At 39.4% G+C, this 22,150-nt stretch overlaps 4 protein-coding genes across 4 annotated transcripts; 1 reads left to right on the forward strand and 3 right to left on the reverse strand.

Moving 5' to 3' along the window:
* Positions 1 to 1,099: 1,099 nt before the first annotated feature.
* On the reverse strand, positions 1,100 to 4,996 carry agmat (agmatinase (putative)). Its single transcript, XM_086278753.1, has 7 exons — positions 4,651 to 4,996; positions 4,036 to 4,238; positions 3,766 to 3,814; positions 3,163 to 3,358; positions 2,616 to 2,795; positions 2,382 to 2,466; positions 1,100 to 2,271 (listed from the first exon to the last, which is right to left on the reverse strand). The coding sequence occupies exons 1-7, from the start codon at positions 4,953 to 4,955 to the stop codon at positions 2,198 to 2,200; spliced, it is 1,092 nt and encodes a 363-aa protein (XP_086134879.1). The 5' UTR covers positions 4,956 to 4,996; the 3' UTR covers positions 1,100 to 2,197.
* A 943-nt stretch (positions 4,997 to 5,939) lies between these two features.
* On the forward strand, positions 5,940 to 8,749 carry LOC147305675 (tubulin alpha-1B chain). Its single transcript, XM_086278752.1, has 4 exons — positions 5,940 to 6,109; positions 7,073 to 7,295; positions 7,382 to 7,530; positions 7,624 to 8,749. The coding sequence occupies exons 1-4, from the start codon at positions 6,107 to 6,109 to the stop codon at positions 8,602 to 8,604; spliced, it is 1,356 nt and encodes a 451-aa protein (XP_086134878.1). The 5' UTR covers positions 5,940 to 6,106; the 3' UTR covers positions 8,605 to 8,749.
* A 297-nt stretch (positions 8,750 to 9,046) lies between these two features.
* Positions 9,047 to 13,492, reverse strand: pink1 (PTEN induced kinase 1). Its single transcript, XM_086278751.1, has 8 exons — positions 13,026 to 13,492; positions 12,229 to 12,504; positions 12,000 to 12,103; positions 11,718 to 11,900; positions 11,365 to 11,528; positions 11,127 to 11,254; positions 10,629 to 10,859; positions 9,047 to 10,414 (listed from the first exon to the last, which is right to left on the reverse strand). The coding sequence occupies exons 1-8, from the start codon at positions 13,374 to 13,376 to the stop codon at positions 10,130 to 10,132; spliced, it is 1,722 nt and encodes a 573-aa protein (XP_086134877.1). The 5' UTR covers positions 13,377 to 13,492; the 3' UTR covers positions 9,047 to 10,129.
* A 1,463-nt stretch (positions 13,493 to 14,955) lies between these two features.
* On the reverse strand, positions 14,956 to 18,347 carry LOC147305677 (trypsin-3). The gene is made up of 6 exons (XM_086277527.1): positions 18,293 to 18,347; positions 17,909 to 17,980; positions 17,334 to 17,490; positions 17,051 to 17,189; positions 16,723 to 16,974; positions 14,956 to 16,437 (listed from the first exon to the last, which is right to left on the reverse strand). The coding sequence occupies exons 2-6, from the start codon at positions 17,964 to 17,966 to the stop codon at positions 16,285 to 16,287; spliced, it is 759 nt and encodes a 252-aa protein (XP_086133653.1). The 5' UTR covers positions 17,967 to 17,980; positions 18,293 to 18,347; the 3' UTR covers positions 14,956 to 16,284.
* Positions 18,348 to 22,150: the final 3,803 nt, after the last annotated feature.

Genomic DNA, 22,150 nt, shown 5'->3' on the forward strand with positions numbered 1-22,150 from the left:
TGGTGACCTTTGTTACTTTGGTCCCAGCTCTCTGCAGGTCATTCACCAGGTCCCCCCGTGTGGTTCTGGGATCTTTGCTCACAGTTCTCATGATCATTTTGACCCCACGGGATGAGATCTTGCGTGGAGCCCCAGATCGAGGGAGATTATCAGTGGTCTTGTATGTCTTCCATTTTCTGATGATTGCTCCCATAGTTGATTTTTTCACACCAAGCTGCTTGCCTATTGTAGATTCACTCTTCCCAGTCTGGTGCAGGTCTACAATACTTTTCCTGGTGTCCTTCGAAAGCTCTTTGGTCTTGGCCATGGCGGAGTTTGGAGTCTGACTGTTTGAGGCTGTGGACAGGTGTCTTTTATACAGATGATGAGTTCAAACAGGTGCCATTCATACAGGTAACGAGTGGGGGACAGAAAAGCTTCTTACAGAAGACGTTACAGGTCTGTGAGAGCCAGAGATTTTCCATGTTTGAGGTGACCAAATACTTATTTTCCACCCTAATTTACGAATAAATTCTTTACAAATCCTACCATGTGGATTCATGGATTTTTTTTTCACATTCTGTCTCTCACAGTTGAAGTGTACCTCTGGTGCAAATTACTGACCTCTGTCATCATTTTAAGTGGGGGAACTTGCACAATCGGTGGCTGACTAAATACTTTTTTGCCCCACTGTATATATATATATATCTATATATATATATATATACACACACACACACACACACACACACACACACACACTCTTCAGGTCAACAACCACTGGAATATGTTACCATTTTTTTAAATGAAATTATACAGTTTGGCTGATTTTATAGGCACTGTGTCTGTTCTATCATTTTTGTCAAGAAAATATGGCCAATAATGTGTTGCCAGACTGAGATTAAAGTTAGCAGTGCTTGAAGAATAACCCATAATCACAACCCATCCAGAGAGGTTGGAGAAAAGTATAAACCCATGCAAGCATGGGGGAGACAACTACACACAGAAACACCCGGGAGACTGATGAGACAGCAGTATTAATCCCTGTGACACTATGCTGCCCTTCAAGAAAGGGAAAAGATAGGAAATGAAGACGGGTAAAAGAAGAGGAAAAAGAAGGTTGGTTGAAAAAAAATATTGTATTTTTTTGAGTTATATAAAGGTGTCCAAGGCCTACATTTCAGAAAAAGTACAATTCTCTCTTATAATAGCTGCTGTTATATAATGCTAATAAAATACAGTACTGTGCAAGCCTTGAGTCATCCCTCCTTCTTTCATATTTTGCATCTAAGCCAGACTTTGACATTTTTAAAGTGGTCATTTTCAATAGTTACAATAGACTTCGTGAAGGTCGCGTTCTGTTCAAGGAACTAGATTAGAATGATTTGAGTTTTGTGGCATTTTGAGCCATCCTTCTTGCAGCAGTCATCAGAAGATGTGCACACTGGTGATAAAATGATGGACAGCAACAATAGTCAGGTATGCTGGGCCATTTAAACAATGCTCAGTTGGCACTACAGGGCCCAAAGTGTGCCAGGATGATATTTGTGTTAACACCTGGAGAACACACATTTCAAGCATTAGAAAAAACATGAATTAGTAACCAGTTTTCATATCGTGAATTTTGAAACCATAGACATGTAACATTTTTCTGAAAGGTTGAAATAAAAGCCTTTTAAGAAATGAAATGCTCCTGCGCAGTATATACTGAGTTTGTACAACAGCATAAACAATGCAAGAGTGCCAGGCACTATGACTGGATTGTGATATCAGAAGGAAGAAACTTGTTTTCAGCAGTCAAGGTAAATAAAGACACTTCAAAAATAATATTTCCTTACGTATTTACTAAAAGCAGCAGTTAGTTTAAATCACTGACCGGTTTGTCTTTCTTGCCTTAAATGCACATTGGTGAATACTGAATTTCACATTTCTGTACACCCAAACAGCACTACACTTAAGTTGTCATGGTCTTAAAACTCATCTGCAGCACTGCACTGTTGAATGAGTGCAGGATTTCCTAATGAAGCCAATACTTACAGAATCAAAACTTGTGTCCACTGCGGCATACTCATCATTTTGTTCGTAATTTATAAGACAGTAATTACCCTCAGATATTTTAGTGTCATTCAAGAGTGCAAAGCATGACTGTACCAAAATTTGATTGTCCGAGTTTTTCCAAAACTACACATTTTATTCTCTTCTATGCGCTCAGTATTTATCAATAGTACTTAATTTTTGGGAGAACACATAACATTTCAAAGAGGAGGTTGGCCCCAGTCAATGCAGTGTTTCCTGTTGACAGAATGAAAGAAAAAAATGAAATGAATAAGAGGACAAGAGGGAAAAAATACATTAGAAAGAAAATTGGAATTTCAAAAGAATTTAAATGTTAAAAAAAGCACCTGTGGTGTCGTAGGGTGGTGACACCTCCACTAGATCACATCCAACAAGGTTCAGACCATGGCATCCCCGAATAATCTCAACTCCCTAAATCCAATCGTGACGATTGATTGAAAAAATGAATTAATAATGCAGCAGAAAATACAACATTTCCTTGCTTGGTGTATGTAGTTTTGTTTATATATAGCTAGTAACTAGTATAGTAAACTTTGAGGTGTCTTTAGCACTTTGATTACCTGTATGGGAGTGAGCCCTGCTATCTCAGGTGTGCCTGTTCCAGGAGCAAAGCCAGGGTCAAGAGCATCAATGTCAAAACTGAGGTATACTGGACCTTTGCCCATCTGATTCCTGACCTCATCCATTAAAGGTGCAAGAGATTTGAACCAACACTCTTCCACTTGCACAACACGGAAGCCCTAGAGGAGTAGAAAAAACACATAGTAGCCTTGTTATGAGAAAATTATTTTGAGACATATGGCATCTCCGAGTCAGCGCCATAAAATGCCCTTGTTCTAGATGAAAGCATTTGCATCTTGTTGTCAAAAAACAAGCACAATAAAGATATAAAATATACCAATTATTAGCATAGATTCTTGCAACTTTATATTAATCCAGTTATACAGCATTTACTCTCCAGACAAAATGCCAAAACCATTATGTTGAATTTATCTGAGGCATTTCCCTATGGGGAACAAGCAAGTAAAGGTTTATTTATCCAACGCCAAAAAATATATGCTACATAAGCATGCTTTACACACATGAAACAGTAACCTAGCAGAGTACCTGTGCCCGACTCCATTCATATGAGTCGGCAGAATAGCCTGAACCCCGAAGGCCAATCTGGACCACTCTCTTGCAGTCCAGTAATCCTTCCTCCACACATCGTCTGAATGGAGTCCCGTGGCCTATTTTCTCCCCCAATACCACATCACTGGTGTCAGCATGAGCATCCACATGGATCAAACCCACTGGGCCATGCCTAACAAATTATCACAGGAACAAGGGCATGGGGTATAAAATGGTTAAAGAGGAAGTTTATCAGTGGCAGCTATATATATTAACTGAGGACTCTTCCTGCATTCTCAGTAAACCCAATTCACACAAAACAGTATTCTTTCATTTTATTGCATTCTCAGATTGTAAAGTCAGTGAATACAAGAATGCATAACTCAAGCGACACCTGAATCATGCATTTTTGGATTTGTAGGCTGTACAGTTTTGGAAGTTTGAGGGAAAAATGCTTAATAGCCGTGTTAAGACAGTTCAACACAGATCAAAACAATGTTTATTGTATCCTAAAGTGTGTAAAAAAGTAGCACTGTATCAGCAGTCTCAACTTCAAATAATTTGCATCACATGTAGTTCCTAGGAATAAAGCACACTTACTTCTCAGCAACGGCTTGCAGGATTGGGTAAGCAATAGTGTGATCGCCACCTGCAGACAAAACTTCCTTAAAATCCAACCTTTGATCAAATCTTCTCTTTGGTTTATAGAGCTATCTAAATGGCTAATAATTGAACATGTATTACAACACTGTGCTTTGTTAAATATTTACTGAGCTATCCTTGACTATCTGTGCAACTGTCTGAATAAAATGTGAGCAAGGGCACTTTTAGAGCGTTTTCTTCACCTCTAGAGATCAGTTTTCTTCTCACCCATAGTTAGCGGGATGCAGCCAGTGGCCAGGATCTTTCTGTAGGCCTCCCTGATGCGTTTGCAAGTGTCTTTCAGGTCATACACATTAACGTTCACATCCCCAATATCAGCAACCACGAGGGACTCATAAGGTGCTGCCCTGGTGCCACTGTTGTAAGCCCTCAGCATGGCCGACTCAACTCTGATCTGTCGTGGGCCAAACCTGTGAACCAGGATGACAGCTATGATTGTTCAAGCACAATGGCTGCTGCTTGGATTTTGCTTTTTTTTTTTTTATTGTGACAATTTTTAACCTTGATGGCATGAAAATAGTGTTTACTGTACACAGTAAGGTATTTGGTGGTCAAAATGAATTTGGACGTTTCAGCTTTTGTACATTCCCTGCAGCTGAGGATTTCTGTTGCCTATATATGTGTCAATTGTGTACAAGATGGTCTGTGAAGTTTTGCACAACATGAGGATAAGATTAATTTAGTCACTTTAATTACAAAAGTGAAACTTAAATCTATCTTTAAACGCCTGAAAACATCAGCTTTGTTATGCATGCATCCAATGACAGTCTACGGAGCAGCAGGCCCATACGTTTAAATATTAGCTGCAGAGAAAAACACTACCTTGCGCCAGGTCGGTTCGAGGTCCCGGTATCAATTGGGACGCCAACAAACGCTGCATCAAGCCCTTCTGCGGTGTCCTGGTAAGGTAATTTGGCCATGGTGGGGATCCCGGCCACCCTGGCAACAAACTCGGCGCTCGGTGGTACATTGTAGCGTTTCCCTGAGCATTGTCTGTTCGGATTTATGCAAAGGCCTCGTCTGTCGCTGCAAAGAGCCAAAGTCTGTCGTGGCTGCAAGGCGAAAAAGTCCGCTGCTGCAGCGGTAATGGTACGACTCAAATGCAAGTTTCTCCGAAGCGACGACATGCCTGCTAACTTGAGCGTAAAGTTAAGTTGTGTCAGCAGGCCTTTAAAGGACTTCTGCTACTTTAGTGCTTTATTGTATGCTCGTAATATTTTGTTTTGCGTCGAGCAGCGTAATGAAAAAGTATAGTTGAACAGTATTTATTTAACTTATTAATTTGCACATATTGGATGCACAAATTGATTCTTATTATGCAGGTTAAGTAATGCACATCTTTGTTAGGCGACTGATTAATTCATTACTTTTCTTATAGGTCTTATAAGTCACAGCATGATTCGGAGCCCTGAAGGCAGCACGAGTCTGCAAATGAGTAATCGAGGGAGAAACCAGCTGTGACCGTCTATCAGGAAGAGGACCAGCGTTATGAATGATTGATAAACAAAACTATGAAGAATACATATAAAGTAGTTATAATACTCTCGATCGACAGAATGCGAGTTCTATGATTTTTGCTAATGACTTCATTAAAGTAGAATGTAGAAGAAAATATATAGGGAAAAATGCAATATTACAGCTGTGATAAGATTGAAATTTAAAAGGAAGCCAAATTTGTAATTTCAAAGTTACTTTTGCTCCTGGACACGTCAGCCAAGCCATTTGGTCAATGTACACGACCACATAAGTGGAGTTCAACGGCTGAAGTATTTGTCATTTTCCTGAATTAAGCCTTTTTTTATTTTATTCTCTCGGATCTCCAAACAATATAGCTTCCATTGTGATGCCGTGGCTTTACTCAAGATAACAGGTTTCTGGCTAATTGCATTGATTTACACAAGCAAAGCGAATACCCCTTTTTATTTATTTATTTATTAGAAAAAGGACATCCGAGGGTCTTGCCTCCTACCAGATTTTATGAAATTCTGCTCTCTTTTTTGCACAGTCCTGTATTATATTGTCCTGCATAATCCTACCGACTCACGCCTTAGCGGAGGAGGAATTAGCTCCCGAAAGCCTCTTATCGCACATTGGAGGTTCTGAATGGGAAACAATTACTGCGCCAGACGGAGAAGGATTTTCAGTTTGTGCACTTCACCTGTCCTCCTGAAGAGGCAGAGCGAAGATCGTCATCACAGCAGCCTCAGACACCGAGCACCTCAGTCGCAGACACTCCTTTGGCTTGTTTCATTACATTGCATAATACCGACAAGCAATCATGGTAAGCGAGACCTTAATTTCTAACATTTGACTTGCTTATTTGTTACTGTTTAAGTCTAACATATGTGGAAATTAAACTAGGTCGTTTTTTCAGATCTGTTTCTTTCCAAATTACTGCAACCGTGCTTGTTGCCATGCAGTATTCCGCAGCTTACTGTGATCATACATAATTGCGAATAGAAATAGTGTGAGATGTCGTCAGTTCGTTAAGTTCGTACTTAAATGATAAATTACATTCATATGGAAGAGCCTGATCCTTATCCTACACAACTCCTGTAAATCATCTTAGTCTTCACCACTAGCCTTGTCCACTTGCCTTCCATTGGCTCCCTTATCAATTTCTGAACATGATCTCCAGCCATTTAACACAACGTGTATGTAAATGTATGTTACATAAATGCAGTGTCCTCTTTTCTAAAAAATAATTATGTCAGTGACATAATACACCATATTGTGTTTGTGTGTTATATAAAACTAAGCCATCCCTAATATCATATATGCTTAAAAATATACCATAAAATCAAATACAGCACAAATTGTGTTACATATAACCCCAGTGGATGATCTGAATGTGTCTTTTTAAAGAGCCAGCACACTGCAACATGTCTGACCTAGATAATCCTCTCTGTCTACAGTAATCCTGCAGTAGGCAGTTTTATGTCGCAGCACAAAATGCATGGGCTTCTGTAAAATAAATGGCAGACTGAGACTCAATCCAAATGTTATAATAGAATATAGAAAATGTATTATTAACGGTTTCTTGTGCAAGGTAGGGAAAATGTAATTTAAGCAGTTGTGTTAAAGGCAATTTAAAATACAGTGATTGTTTCATTTGTGAGCCCGATTAATGTGTTTTATCCCTCCTTTTTTTAATTAGCAAAAACTGTTCTGAAAACTGGTTATCTTCAGCAAGTGGAAGACTCGTCTTTGTTTTTAATCCAAATCTTTTTTCCCCTTACACTAGCGTGAGTGTATTTCCATCCACGTTGGTCAAGCTGGTGTCCAAATTGGCAATGCCTGCTGGGAGCTTTACTGCCTGGAACATGGGATCCAGCCAGACGGTCAGATGCCCAGTGACAAAGCCATTGGTGGTGGAGACGATTCTTTCAACACCTTCTTCAGTGAGACTGGAGCTGGAAAGCACGTTCCCAGAGCTGTTTTTGTCGACTTAGAGCCCACTGTCATCGGTAAACTTCTAGAAATAAACTTATCGCTGTTGCCTCTTTAATTTGTTAAAACCCTTACATAATTTCTTAATGGTGGTTTTTTGTAGATGAGGTGCGCACTGGGACCTACCGCCAGTTGTTCCACCCTGAGCAGCTGATCACTGGCAAGGAGGATGCTGCTAACAACTACGCCCGTGGACACTACACCATTGGCAAAGAAATCATTGACTTGGTTCTGGACAGGATTCGTAAACTGGTGGGTAAATCAGAGCAGAAGAATCCTGCATAAATGACCTAACTGATGGGTATATCTCTTATCTGGTTGCTGTCTCTCCCTCTCTCTCCTCAGGCTGATCAGTGCACTGGTCTTCAGGGCTTCCTGGTGTTCCACAGCTTCGGCGGTGGCACCGGCTCTGGTTTCACCTCCCTGCTGATGGAGCGTCTGTCTGTCGACTACGGCAAGAAGTCCAAGCTAGAGTTCTCCATTTACCCAGCTCCCCAGGTGTCCACCGCTGTGGTGGAGCCCTACAACTCCATCCTGACCACCCACACCACCCTAGAGCACTCTGACTGTGCCTTCATGGTAGATAACGAGGCCATCTACGATATCTGTCGTAGGAACCTCGATATCGAGCGTCCTACTTACACCAACCTGAACAGGCTGATCAGTCAGATTGTGTCCTCCATCACTGCTTCCCTCCGCTTTGATGGTGCCCTCAATGTTGATCTGACAGAGTTCCAGACCAACTTGGTGCCATACCCCCGTATCCACTTCCCCCTGGCCACCTATGCTCCAGTCATCTCTGCCGAGAAGGCTTACCACGAGCAGCTCTCAGTGGCTGAGATCACAAACGCCTGCTTTGAGCCAGCCAATCAGATGGTGAAATGTGACCCTCGTCACGGCAAGTACATGGCCTGTTGCCTTTTGTACCGTGGTGATGTGGTACCCAAAGATGTCAATGCTGCCATTGCCACCATCAAAACTAAGCGCTCCATCCAGTTTGTGGACTGGTGCCCCACTGGTTTCAAGGTTGGCATCAACTACCAGCCCCCCACTGTGGTTCCTGGTGGAGATCTGGCCAAGGTCCAGAGGGCTGTGTGCATGCTGAGCAACACAACTGCTATTGCAGAGGCCTGGGCTCGGCTCGACCACAAGTTCGATCTGATGTACGCTAAGCGTGCCTTTGTTCACTGGTACGTGGGTGAGGGTATGGAGGAGGGAGAGTTCTCCGAGGCCAGAGAGGACATGGCAGCTCTGGAGAAGGATTATGAGGAGGTGGGAGTTGATTCTATTGAGGGTGAAGGAGAAGAGGAAGGAGAGGAGTACTGAAAGGGTCATGAGGGATTATACAGGAAACTTCAGTGTGTTCCTAAATACATTCCAGTCTATTTATTACCCGTTTGACTTTGTTCAGAGTATAAATTATTAAAATGCTAATATGGCTCTGTCTTAAATAAAGTTTCTGAAAAATGAAGTCTTGTATCAAACCTTTTTTTGCATAACAACACCTTTAAGTTGTGAGGGATTTTTAGAGAAACAATTTTAGTTTGTCCAAGATCACATGGAAAAATCCAGGTGAAATCTGCTTTGGAACTCCAAGAAAAAGACATTTAAGATCAGGCCGCAACTTGTTATTTCACAAACAGTGCTAATAATATTCATCATCAAAATTTTAAAAAAAAATGTATGGATATTACTATATCACCAATACGAGTTATTTATTTTGAAAATATCTAAAGACAAAGGAAAGAACTTGAACAACCACTTCAGGGCTCTTTAACACTTTTATTCTGAAACACTGCAAAAAAAACGACATACATCTAAAATCCGTCTTATAATCTTTTGTAGGAAGCCATATACATGCATCCCTTTCATTCTTTTTGACAGTAGATTATCCTAATATGAAGGATTAAGTCCCAATATTTCAATTATTATGAAATCTGTATATTATATTAGCTGAAAACCTCAGCTCTGAACAGGTGCATAACATGAGCATAAAGTGCAAACAGCAGCAATGTGGAACAAAGTCAGATCCTTAAGATTAATTAATTACTCATGCATGACACATCAGGATCAATGTGATTCATATGTTCTAGCATTTAGGACAGGTCTATGTTCCTTAGCTGTGAAATATCAGTGTACAACTGACTGCAACACACATATCCACTGACAACCAGATCTTCAAGGGGCAACTTTATGTCCTACTTGTGAACCTTTCACTTGGTCTTACCCTACACAGTAGAGTCTAACTTGATCTGTATTGACCTCCACATTTACTGGTACAAAAAATTTTCATAGTTGCAAAAATAACTGCATGAATGTGAGTTTTTCTTTGTTTTTTCCCCCACAGGCTGATTTGAAAAAGTGTATCATAATTTGGAAAACAAAATATCCACTCACATAATAGAATTTCTTGCTGCGAAGCAACTCAAATGTTGGGAAAAATTAAACACAATCACTCCCCAGCAGCCGTCTCAGTAATCCACAATGCATTGCACGTGTAAGACAAACTGCATTTTTGTATGATGGGTACCAATAACACTTGAATGTTTGAAGTGCTTGAATTCCTGCTGATACAGTGATGATGGCAAGTGAAACATATTCACAAGTATGTGAGAAATGCAGATAAGTAACATTAGCAGCATTAGAGGACACAGGTTTGAGGGTCGGGTTCTTGAAAAGGGAGAATTACACCACTTGGCAATTCATGATAAATAATCAAACAATACCCACAGCCATTAGATGTTACAGCTAAAACAATAAATACCACACATACAGAAGTCTGAGTATTGAAAGCAATTTTAAGCCCCAGTTTATCCATATCAGTGATTCTCAGCTACGTGTTTGAGTTAATCTAGACAGACAGCACGCAGGCCTGGCTCTGCTCTCGCCCATAGAGGAGGAAGCCTACAGCAGTGCGCAGGTCCTCCAGCTCTAAGTTAGCCAGGAAACTCCTCTGAAGCTCCGCCTCCACTTTGTTCCCACTGGGCCCCTGACAGCCCTTAAGGAGAACCACAGCAGACTGGCAGAGCAACCAATCAGCCAGCTTCCTCATGCCCACACTGTCCTGGTTAGCCAGAGCCTTCCGACCCCAGAGGCTCAGATGTAGCATGTTAGCTGCCACACGGGCAGTGGGGCGCTGCAGGGTATGAAGAACATGTTTCAGTAGTGGAATGGTAGAGATGCCTCTCAGGTAAATCTACAGAAAATGTTAACTTCACAATTCCCCTTAGTGTTGAGAGAATTGTGATTTTTTTTAGTTCAATGTTTCGGTTTAATAAATGAAACTATATTGCTTTAGCTCTCTTTTACTGAAAACTTAAATATTAAACTAAACACAGCCCCTTCTTTACCTTGTTTGGGTTCCTCCTGAGAAGTAAGCGTATCACGAACTGCACATCAGCTGGAACACTGGAGGGTAGAGGAGGAAGCTGCTTCTCCTGGTAATTCCTGCTCTCCAGTCCCACTGCTCGATAGAATGGATTTTGCTGTCCAAATATCTCGTAGGAAATGGCGCCCACGGCCCAGGCATCTGCCTTGCTGTAGTCAAGCACCACACCACATCCTGGAACTGCAGTGGCCACCTGATGGCAGAAAAATTATGAGAAATTAAAGTGATTAAATATCTGGTTAACTGCAAATTATCTATTTATATGAATTCTTATTTATCTTAATGATTCATTTCAAAACACAAAGATACAATTAGGTTACTTGAATGGTATCCAAGTGTCACCTCCGGTTATAACCAGAGTGGAGGCAAAAGTCACAAAATTCAGTCTTAATAGTCACCAATAAGAGACGGCGCAGCAACTGTGGCTACTCAGTTACAATAAAGACATTTTTAATCTTACCTCTGGAGCCATAAGTGAAGCATTCCCTCCTTTGCTGACCCAAATGCTGTTGAAGGGCAGCTGCAGACTAGAATCGCTCTGGGCCAGACAGCATCCAAAGTCAGAAATCACTAAACGGGGGCAACCATCTGCATAAAGGACAAATCAATATAACACCGGTGACCCAAACAGACCTCAAGCTGGCATAGTTTACATTTGGCTTTAAACTGTTCTGTTATTGACAGAATTTTGTTCGGACCTGAGTCGAATTCCAACAGCACGTTGTCTGATTTTAGATCCCTGTGAGCGACACCCTCTCTGCACAAATGGTCAATCCCCTCAAGGAGCTGCAGCACCATCAGAGTGCCCTGCCTGCGGCTTGGTGTGGACATTTCCAGGTACTGCCTCAGTGTGCATGGATAGCTATGACACAAAAAATCTGTGAAGTTACTGAATAAAAATGACCTGACACGTACACTATAAAAAAAAACCCCAACAAAATAATAAAAATCTCTGAAAACAAAGACAGTGACTTTTTTTTATTTTTTTATACACAATGTTTCTAGCACACATACTGGGTTGGACTGAGGTAGGTAGGAAGGTAGGTCTTACTTCTTCATGACCAGGAAAAGAGTGCGATTGTTGCCCAGGCCTGTAGGGTTAAGCCTGGGTGGCAAAACATCTGGATATTCCTCCTGAGCACCTGGTAGCAATGGAACATCTGCAGTAAAAGCCCGGTACACTCGGATTACATTAGGGTGTGCTGACACTCTTTTGGGCAGGACTCCGAAATGTCTGCATGTAGAGAAATCACAGCCATTCATTAGTACGTTTCCTATCCTTAGGTCACCACTCTGAGGCAGGAATAAAAAGAACTGAGGTTATAATACTTACCCATCCAGAGTAATTTCTTCTTTTTCCTGCTTTAAGGCATGAGGACCTGCAGGGACCAGCTCCTGAGACATAGACTTTAAGATGGCCTCACTTGATGACCCAGCCTGCAAACAAATAGCAAAATACCCGTCGGTACTGATGTGTGGCTCTTTTTCGTTTGTTTTCATACAGAGGATTAAAACCTAAAACAGATGTGAAATCATTATCAAACCATTAGTATACTACCCACCCCAAAGTTCCACATCATCTTAATAGCAAAAGGGAAGTTCCTTAGTGAGCAGCATGTCAGAGATCGAGGTGCCTCAGCTTCCACTTCACCTTCTTTTATCTGCACCAGGGAGCATTTTCTGGCACTTTGCTTTGGAGGAGCAAACTGAGCTGCAGCCTCATACACAGCTGCGTTGGAGCCTTTCCCAATCTGGTTCCCTAGAATGTAATCCTCCAGTTTATATCCAGAGGTGAATGGCTTAAATGGACTCTGGAATTTCTTCTTTCTAAAAACAGCCTGCAGGGGAAAGCAATAACAATAATAATAATAATAAGCTACACAAAGATATGTTCATATCAATCACGTGCTATAAACAAATTTAGTCAAGAAAAAAAAGGAAAAACAATCAGACTGTATACAACAACTTTTTAAAGCCCCCAAATGTACCTACACTTGTTATAGACGCAGCTAGAGACATATTAAAATAATAAAAAGTAAATTAATGCAAGATTGCAACCAGGTTATCCATTCAGGCCTCAGTGCAAACAGCATGAAAATTAAAGAACGTACACAAATCTTGGGTCTATGCATTACCGTATCAACAAAACATTCATAAATGTAAAAACAATATGCAGAATTGGTGAAGATACAAATAAACAAACTTTCAGTGAAAAAAAAACCCAATACGGCAAATAACCATGAAAATAAAGACTAAAAGAAAAACGACTACTAACAAACCACTTTGTCAGAAGCTACTACACTTAACGACTTAAATGTCGCTTAGGTACCCTACTGTGACCTACTTTTAGATACCATACCTGGATCTCCTGGCATGTTGAAGCACTCTTTCTATCATCCTCCAACTGTTCGATAAGCCCCACACCGAGACCGAAAGCCAAAAATACAGCTCTGTTACGCGGGGACCCGCCAGCAAACCTCCTGAAGCCGGCGGACTGAAGCTGAGCTGCCAGGCCTTTCAGAGAAGTGCGGTAATAGCGGTACCGAGACGGCAGGAAAGCCTGAGGCTGAGCGGTGCGGACCGACGGGCCTGCACGGAAACGGTCAGCTCGGAGCTTTGCTGCGAGTCGGCCACCGGATTTCAGGAGACCGAGCTGAAAGACCGACCGGCCCAACTCGAGTCCCCGGCTAATAGCGTGTTTCACAGACATAATTTACCCGGACAGGTAACTTAAGCTGCTACAACGAAGTTTTACTTCTGCCTAGCTCTCTACGCCTAGCTCTCGAAAGGCCCCACAAGAGGACAGCGTTATGTAAACAAAACAATAACTGCTGCTGCTGAGCATGCGCAAACCTTTAGACTGTCTTCTTTTCGTTTACCGGAGGGTGGCGTTTAACGATCAGGGGACATATCAGGGTATAAACACAAATACATTTAATCATGTCACAAATACAGGATCACTAGAGGTTCAATTTATGCTGGGCTGCCGAGCACACTATATATTTTTAAAAAAATGTATAACAACCCAGTCCCCAATGGCATTTAAAAGGTTGTTTAAGGCCTGACACAAAAATGTTTGAGTAGTTTCTCCCTCCTTAACTACTCAAGGTGATGTAGATTTTTTTTCTTTTCTTTTCTGTTTGTTTCTTTTCTTTTTTTTCTTTTAAAAAGTCATCCAACTACCCATGTGGATACTTATTTTATTAGAAAACTGACAAAAATTATGGCTTGCCTATGTGGTACAGACCACCCAAGAATCTGTTACTTTGCACTAATTAGTGAATATCTGTATCTGTGCATTACACCTGTACAGTTTATAAATGAAGCCTGCTAATTAGGTTTGCTGTTGTAAGTGTTGTCAGTTCATAGTTTTGTTGTATGTTGGATACAACATGTTAATTTAGTGAATTCTGGTCAAAAGGCGGGTGAAGCTTTACCATGTCACTGACATGTTGGCCAGTGGGTGTGCAGTGTCCCTCAGTTTCACAGTCCTGATATAAACTGGTGAAAATGCTCAGCCTGAAGCTTCACAACCTGACTTCTCTAAACATCAAGGTGACTATATCCATCTTTTATTTAAAATGTATGTTGTCTTGATGCATGCTCAATCATCCAGGTAAGTAAATCTCCAAAAGTTGATTCTGTTCATCACTTGGATGAGTCACGAAATGTTTCTCCCACGCTACGTCCAGATGAACAGAATCAACTTTTGGAGATGAAATGTATGATCTCACAAGAAATGTGTGGCTCAAATAAGAGATATTTTAATCATTAATTCATCACTACTAAAATTATTAATTTAAACTTAACAGTTATGCAACTACAGAGGAACCACACAAGTGTACAAAATCTGTAGCATAAGACTATAAAAACAAATTTAGCTTCCATTAATGCTTATAAAAAATTGGACAAATGGTAGCATTTGCTTGATCACATGATCAATGCCAAACCTGTAGCATGTATAGTTTATCTCTGAAGTTCCATTGGGTAGGATCCAGTCACCTTACTGTAAACAACAACAAAAAAAAGCAGAGAGAATGCCCCTGACAGGGGTGTGCTTTCTTTTCTTCAGCAATACGTTTTGTTTTCTTCCAAAGTATGAATAAAAAATTAACCATATAATATTACAAGTTCAAATGACCACCTAATCCTTTTTGGTAAATGTAATTATCACACACACACACACACACACACACACACACACACACACACACACACACACACAGACACACACAGTAGAGGTCAGATACTGTGTGTATACTCTTAAAAAGTTTGAAAACCCACCAAGGTTAAAGGCACTTTTTTAAACCTTATTTTCATTTTGTGTAGATCATTGTTTGTTCGTTCGTTGTTTGTTGTTAGTTTAGCACATGCATAACCAACTAACTAGATGGGGTCACTGTGCCAAACAAGGACACTGATTTATAAAAGTCTTCATTTAACAATCATTTCCACTGGACCAGGATGTATCATACACACTTACTGCACTATTTTCAACTTATTCGTAGTCATAATGTTTCACTGTTAAATTATAGTTAACCTCAACAGGTTCACATGAATTTCCCAGTAATATACTTCCCAGCATGCCATTATTTTTAATCAGAGCTTTTTAGGATATGTTATAACTTTGTTAGGTTAACTGGCGTAGGTATGAATGTGAGCATGAATGTTTAGGTTTAGCTTAACAACAGAAACCAGCACCAGAGAGAAGCTGTAATTATTCAGTGTGCAGCAGGATAGCTTCTATATTTAGTTGTTTAGATACAGTACCCAACAACTTGATTAGGCACCCAGTGTGAGGTTAATGCCACAGCTGCCCTAAGTTGCTCTATAACACGAGTAAACACTTTCCTAAGGAGTTCTTTATGTTTAAAACAAGACCCGAGTTCAGTGAAGTCGATAATTTTGAGTTTTAAACAGGTTTTTGACAGATTACTAAAATATTTGTTTGTTTGTCTAGCTGCATTATGTAACCATTTGCTATGTGTTTTATGAACATATAAAGGTCAGCTCTTCTTTGTGAAGAAAAATTGAGCACTTTGTTGATTTTTATATTCTAAGCAACTTTTGGACGTTTTGGACTTTGAACACAAGAGACTGATAGAAGCATGATACAGACAATCAGCATCTTCACTGTCACTGTGGATGGGTTAACCTTTTATTCCATACTAGTAGTAGTAGCAAGTATCACTTGTCAGTTTATAGACCCAGTGCACTGGTAAAATTGTTCTTAAAGCTGCACTAATTGAAACTGTCATATTTACAATGAAGCTTAAATAAAATATAAGCGGTTTTGCTTGTAGTAACAGGCATAATAGGAAAATTGATTCATGTGAAAACAACAACATTGGTGATTTTTCAATAGTACTATTCACTTTGAATGATTAACACAGTTACTAATTATACTGCTATAGTACCAACAAAAAATAAAAAGGATATCATAACAACAAGTCTTTCTTTTATTATTCCCTATCAGAAAAAAGAGTGACAATCAATTAATTATAGGTGCAATATTGACATATTTCCAGGAACATTTTAGAAATTCCTAACGTTAATATTTATTCATTTCAGGCCCATCTGAAAATTATGTTCATTTAACTGTTTTTGAAAAAAATCGCTCATGCTGTGTTGTCAATAACCCAGTTAATCCACTGAATATAGCTCCTGACTCTGGTGTAGACACCAGGGTAGTACTGATTTGCACAGCCAATACCCCAGGAGACAATGCCCTCAAAGTAGCCATTGCAGACAAGGGGGCCCCCGGAGTCGCCCTGTGGAGTACCACAACAAATCAGGATTGTTTTTTGATAATAGAGCATTTCACATTCACCCTTAAATGGAAAATGTTAAATATTATTAAAATGACACTGAAATTATATGTAAATCATCACTGGTTAAAATATATTTTATAGCATATATAACAGGTGTCATTTTGCCTATAAATTTAAGAGGAAATATTCATTTAAAAATAGTATTACTCTACAAAATGCAGTTGCTAAGTAGTAATTAAGCATACCACAAACACAAAATAAATCATGTTTTCCATGAATGTATACCTGGCAAGAGTCCTTTCCCCCGTATGGAGATCCAGCACAAAGCATACCTGGTTTGATCCTGCCCCAGTAATACCAAGTGCAGTAAGGTATTTCTCTTACATCCACAGCACGTAGCACAGGGGAGAGGGTGTAACTGTAAACCTGTGTCACTCCCCAGCCACTCACTATGCAGGTGCCACTAAAGGGAGGGGTACCTTCATCAGGTATCAGAACTGGCTGAACATAAGCATTCAGCTGTGCTGGTCTGCTAAGCTGTAACACAAACCAAAGTTAGGGTGGTACCATTGTGAGATCACATTTTTTGTAGCTAAGTACAAGTCCTACTTACCTTAATAAGCATGATGTCATTCTCATATGTCCTGAAATTATAATTGTGTACATATATCTTTGAGACATTGAAGATCTGTTCAAATCCCTCTGTTTTGATCAGGCTGTGCTCACATAGCACAACCCTCATAAAATTACTCCTGTTAAACAGAAAGAGACAAAACGAAATGAGAATTTCACATATGTTCTTTCAAAACAGACCTTTTTCCATCAATAATTATTAAACATTTTCATTAATGTTTATTAGTAAAGCTGCAATCTTGCTGTATGGTGTCAGTACTTACGGTCTCCAGCAGTGGGCAGCAGATACCACCCACTCTGGGTGAACTAGCGTGGCTCCACAATAGTGATCCCCGACCTCAGTCTGAAGGGATGCCTGGTATTTGATAGAGTATGGTTCGACCTCTTGACCCCCGATGATCCTTCCTGTATTCTCTTTCTCTGTGACGAAAGACAGAGCGAATCAGACAATTTGTCTCTATATTTTACGTTCTTTTGGTTTACAACAAAAAAGATAGATTGTCAGGGTAATGTGCCTTAACAAAAAAAAAAAAAAGCAAAAAGCAGAATATTCTAGTAAGTTTCTTAACTTAAAGAAGTCTAGTTGTTTTCGTTCCAAGCTCCTTATAATATTCCAGTTCTGTATTCATTTCTACAGTATTGTCTGGCTTCATAAACTGAGTCAGACAGCAGTATTACAGCCACGTCACAGAAAATTTCTCCTGATCGACTAACATGTCTGTTTTTGTCAGCTGTTTTAAAGTCTTTGTGTATTAGTCTTTAGATCTAAACATTGAGACTAGAATTTCATATCCTTTGCTAAGTGTCTTGGAATGAAAAATTCAAAGATATAACTCACGTGAATTTACTGAAAAAGACAAAAGAAGCAGCACAGTAGTGATTGCCACAGCAGCCATATTGTAATTGATACCTGTAACACAGAACAACGACAGCTAGCAGCTTCTATATACATAAATTACTGTCATTTTAATTGCTCGTGCTAATGAACTATAAATTATTTGCTTAGTTTTGCTTAATTTGGTTATTTTGCTTTGTTTAAAAACTGTATCGCAACAATTACAGGATCAACAATATCTTCAAAAGCACTAAATGACCATTTAATTCAATTCTTTTGAACAATGAGCTTTTATTTTTAAAATATAGTGAGACTGTGAATTATTTTTAGACAGTTGAACATTAATTACAATTTCACTAAAAAGGGTTAAAATAAAAATTTGCTTACCTGAAAGTCTAGACACAGGAAGCTTCAGAGTATCTCCAAATGATGAGACCAATGCTCTCCTCTTTCTTTTTATAGTGTAACTATATCCTTGTCAAGATCTTTTGTTTAAATTATCTTTTCATCTTGTTGTGTTCTGTAACCATCTCACGCTCCTACAATGAAACTGACCTACAACCTGACAAAGCTAGGGTGTTCTCTTGTATTATGCCCATTTCTAAGCTCAAGTTTTATACTTGCAGTTTTTAGGTTGGCAACGCCTCTACAGGATCAACAATATCTTCAACAGTTATTTCTCTATTAAATGTTGATAATGTTTTTAATGAGATGAAATTAGATTGCAATAGTTTCCACGATTATGTAGGATATAAAATAATAAAGTTAGAAAAGTCACACTGGCAAGATTAACTTCATTTCAAAACTAAAAAAACACAAAAGACAGAAGCACTTCCGGTTTCTATGATTCATTTTATGAAAATCTAAAAAAAATCAGAATCTTATTTAAACATCTAAAAATTTCAAATGTATTAGTTGAGATTTAAATGAAATAACTGGCCATCACAGACAATGATAAACAGTTTACTGGCTAAGAGTACATTGCTAAACTCTGGCTTTATGGTGTTTGTATTATTGCAGACTAATAGAGATAAAATACAAACAATGGTTGGTATTATTTTCCATGAAGTCTTCGACTTCCTCCCATAGTCCAAAGACACTTAGACTAAGATATCCATAGGTGTGAATGTGAATGGGAATGGCTGTCTGTCTCTCTGTATTAGCCCTCTGAATGGCTGGTGATGTCCAGGATGTACCCTGCCTCTTGCCTTACGGTAGCTGGGATAGGCTCCAAACTCCTATCAAACTCCCTCCCCAAGCCTAAGGATAAGCGAAAAAAGAATGGATGAACAGAATATTAATTATAACCACATGGAGACTTTGTCGTGTTCAAATTTTTCAGAAGGAATTCAGGAGAAATATCTGTCCTTTAGAAAGATTTAATTTACTTCAGCAGTTGAAATTACAAGTTTACTTCGCTGGAATGCAATGTGATAATCTGCCTCACACCAAGATGATCATGGCTAGACAGACACACAACACACTCCCTGCGTAGTCTTGATTATCTATATTATCCATTATTCTTCAACCGATTCTAAGGCCCAGTTAAGGACATCTTCTTCAGACTTCTTGACCCAGAGAATATTCAAACCATCATCATGTGTGTGTAAGCATGCTGCAAAAAACCCTCTGCACTCAACGTCACTAACAATATTTCAGCCCAGTTATAGCGTTGGATGAAACTTTTGACCCTCAAAACATAGAGTGTACATTGTGTTCTTTTCATTGCAATGGGGCTTAGACTATACTCAGGCTCTCTGTTGTACCTCACCTTCAGGTTCTGTTACACACAACTTTAATATGTCAGTGATTTATGTCTTTAACTGGAGTACTGCATGTTATAATAATAATGTGGTTGAACAACAACCTTTCATAGCACTCTCACTTTGTGAGACTGTTTATTATCTTCAATACATGCATTGTTACCTCTTTACTCCTATAGACGCCACCTAAACAGCTAAATAGCTACTGGTACCCCAAAAGAAACCTAAGTCCTTGAACTTTTTTGTGCATAAACACAGCAAATAGTTTAGTAGTCAAGGATCTGATTAAAAGGACTATATTTCGTGTGAAAGTCTTATTCATTATTTCATTTTCTTGGATTAATACTAATAAAATAAACAAAGCCATGCCTAAAGAACACAAAATGTGTAACTGTCCAAACACTGTAGTTCACCTCACTGCACCACTTTACTTAAGACTCAAGTTCAGTGCAATCTAGATTTCGAAACTAGTTTCTAGGAGCTTAACCTTTGTGCAAAATTCAAAATGTATTGATGAATAGCTGAGGCCACCTAGTCCTGGCTTCTTGCCTTTTAAGATCTATAATAAATGCCAATGTAGCTGATTTTTGGATGTCTCTTTGGATCTGTAAATTGCAGTAAAATATGATTTCTTTCCTTGTTCTGTGCAATATTTTTGGTCTTTGGTCTTTGCACAATATTTTGGTCTCAATTGAATTACCATCCCCACCCTAAATGACCATAGCCCCTCCACCCTGATTTATTTATTTATATTATATAACTGCCCTTGTATACAGCCCCACAATGTTTCAATGTTTCTACACATACAGTGTACAGTATATAGTTTACTCACATATATGTATACATATATTGTTTTTCTTTACTTTTGCACCTTTGTGGTCCAGCTACCCAATTTCGCTGTGCAAGAAATTGCACAATGACAATAAAAGCTCTAAAGTCTAAAGTCTATGTAGAGCAATTAAAAAGTTAATATTGTGTTTGTATTTGTATTTTTTATTCATTGCAGGTTAAATATGTTAATATATGTGTGTGGTTTAAAGTAGATGTTTACTAGTAGAATTTACAGCTATTGAGCTAAACACATTTCTAAGTAAAGATAGATTACATAAGGTTGAATCAAGATGCCAGTACTAGGGATGGGTACCGGTATCCGGTGCCATGATGGCACCGGTTCTGACATAAACGGTAGTAACCAGACCGAAAAGCAGCGCACATTTCGGTGCTTTATTTCGGTGCTTTTTTTTCCTGAGATGTCATACACTTTGAATTCTAGCCAATCATTTTACGTTTCTGAGGATAGTAGGCGGGTCCAGGTACGTACGTTCTTTTAGAGCAGAGCTACAGATTAAAAATGCCCAAGGCGAAGCGGTCAAAAGTCTGGCTGTACTTCACAGCAAAAGATGCAAACTCAGCAGCCTGCAACAAGTGCTTTAAGGTGATACTGTGCAAAGGAGGTAACACCTCAAATCCGATGAAACACCTGGCGACGCATAGCGTTTTTTTTAAAAGCCGAAAAAAACACTGTATTTGATAGCTTGCTGCGAGACCTCACACCGAGCACATCTACTGCAGGTGGGTTGCCTGTTATCGGACCCGGAGTTAGCAACATCCCCCAAAAACCCGAAGAGTAGAGTCCTGGCCCCTTGCCCTGCCAGTGTAGCAGAAAAGATGACGGATGATGATGCAGCAGCAGCCGTTCTTCTCTGCGTGAGTAGCTTAATGTTGTCCGTGTGTAATTTACGTTGAGTAGGCTAACCATGTTACTACATTAATGCATGTAAGGTGAACTAGCAAACACCGTCGTAGTTACATGCAGCTGTCTTCTTGTTTGATGGCAGATGCTCCCTTCACCCTGGCCAAAAAGGCTAAAATGACCAAAGAAAAAGTGGAAAACAGTTAAACATGAGAGGTTTTTGGACAAAGTTTGTGTTTTTTCCATTGTTTAAGCACTGCTTCCAGCCAAGAGTGATACCATATATGCCCCATAGCTGCAGAAAAGGTTAACATTGTTATCTTTTTACAAAAAAACAGCTGAACATGAGAGGTTTTTGGACCAATTTTGTGTTCTCCATTCTTTAAGCACCGGTTTGAGCACCGTTTAAGCACCGGCACCGTTTCAAAAGTACCGGTTTGGCACCGGTATCGGATAAAACCTAAACGATACCCATCCCTACCCAGTACTGAGTTACTGGTACCAAGAAATGATGATGCTGATACTGACACTGATAAGGCTTCAGTGCCAACCTGTCTGACTACTGAAAACAATATATGTCAGTGAAATTATACACCTCAGTTATCAGTGAAACATGTCAGCAATTATAAGAAAGTCACGTTCAAACCCTTTATTTGTTCATAACTGCTGACATATGGAAACAAAAACATATATCAAGTTTAAATAATACAATAAAATAGATGTAATATAATAAACACTGTTGATATAAAAAGGATTTACATCAGATTATAACATCTATGAGCAGTGTAT

The sequence above is a fragment of the Aulonocara sp. 'chitande type north' Nkhata Bay genome, linkage group LG20, assembly GCF_057382095.1.
Source record: "Aulonocara sp. 'chitande type north' Nkhata Bay isolate Kocher_YH1m ecotype deep benthic linkage group LG20, A_spYH_male_GT1.1, whole genome shotgun sequence".
NCBI lineage: Eukaryota > Metazoa > Chordata > Actinopteri > Cichliformes > Cichlidae > Aulonocara > Aulonocara sp. 'chitande type north' Nkhata Bay.

Excerpts from the sequence above, each read along its gene's own strand:
- agmat (XM_086278753.1), bottom strand. The coding sequence starts at position 4,955 with ATGTCGTCGCTTCGGAGAAACTTGCATTTGAGTCGTACCATTACCGCT. Across the intron at positions 4,239-4,650 it reads TCGAACCGACCTGGCGCAAG|GTTTGGCCCACGACAGATCA; the intron begins GTAGTGTTTTTC and ends CCTGGTTCACAG. Across the intron at positions 3,815-4,035 it reads CTGCATCCCGCTAACTATGG|GTGGCGATCACACTATTGCT; the intron begins GTGAGAAGAAAA and ends TTTTGTCTGCAG.
- LOC147305675 (XM_086278752.1), top strand. Across the intron at positions 7,296-7,381 it reads CTTAGAGCCCACTGTCATCG|ATGAGGTGCGCACTGGGACC; the intron begins GTAAACTTCTAG and ends GGTTTTTTGTAG. Across the intron at positions 7,531-7,623 it reads TGGACAGGATTCGTAAACTG|GCTGATCAGTGCACTGGTCT; the intron begins GTGGGTAAATCA and ends CTCTCTCCTCAG.
- LOC147305677 (XM_086277527.1), bottom strand. The coding sequence starts at position 17,966 with ATGGCTGCTGTGGCAATCACTACTGTGCTGCTTCTTTTGTCTTTTTCA. Across the intron at positions 17,491-17,908 it reads GTCTTTTTCAGTAAATTCAC|AGAAAGAGAATACAGGAAGG; the intron begins GTGAGTTATATC and ends CTTTCGTCACAG. Across the intron at positions 16,438-16,722 it reads GGGGAAAGGACTCTTGCCAG|GGCGACTCCGGGGGCCCCCT; the intron begins GTATACATTCAT and ends GGTACTCCACAG.
- pink1 (XM_086278751.1), bottom strand. The coding sequence starts at position 13,376 with ATGTCTGTGAAACACGCTATTAGCCGGGGACTCGAGTTGGGCCGGTCG. Across the intron at positions 12,505-13,025 it reads CAACATGCCAGGAGATCCAG|GCTGTTTTTAGAAAGAAGAA; the intron begins GTATGGTATCTA and ends TTTCCCCTGCAG. Across the intron at positions 12,104-12,228 it reads AGATGATGTGGAACTTTGGG|GCTGGGTCATCAAGTGAGGC; the intron begins GTGGGTAGTATA and ends ATTTGTTTGCAG.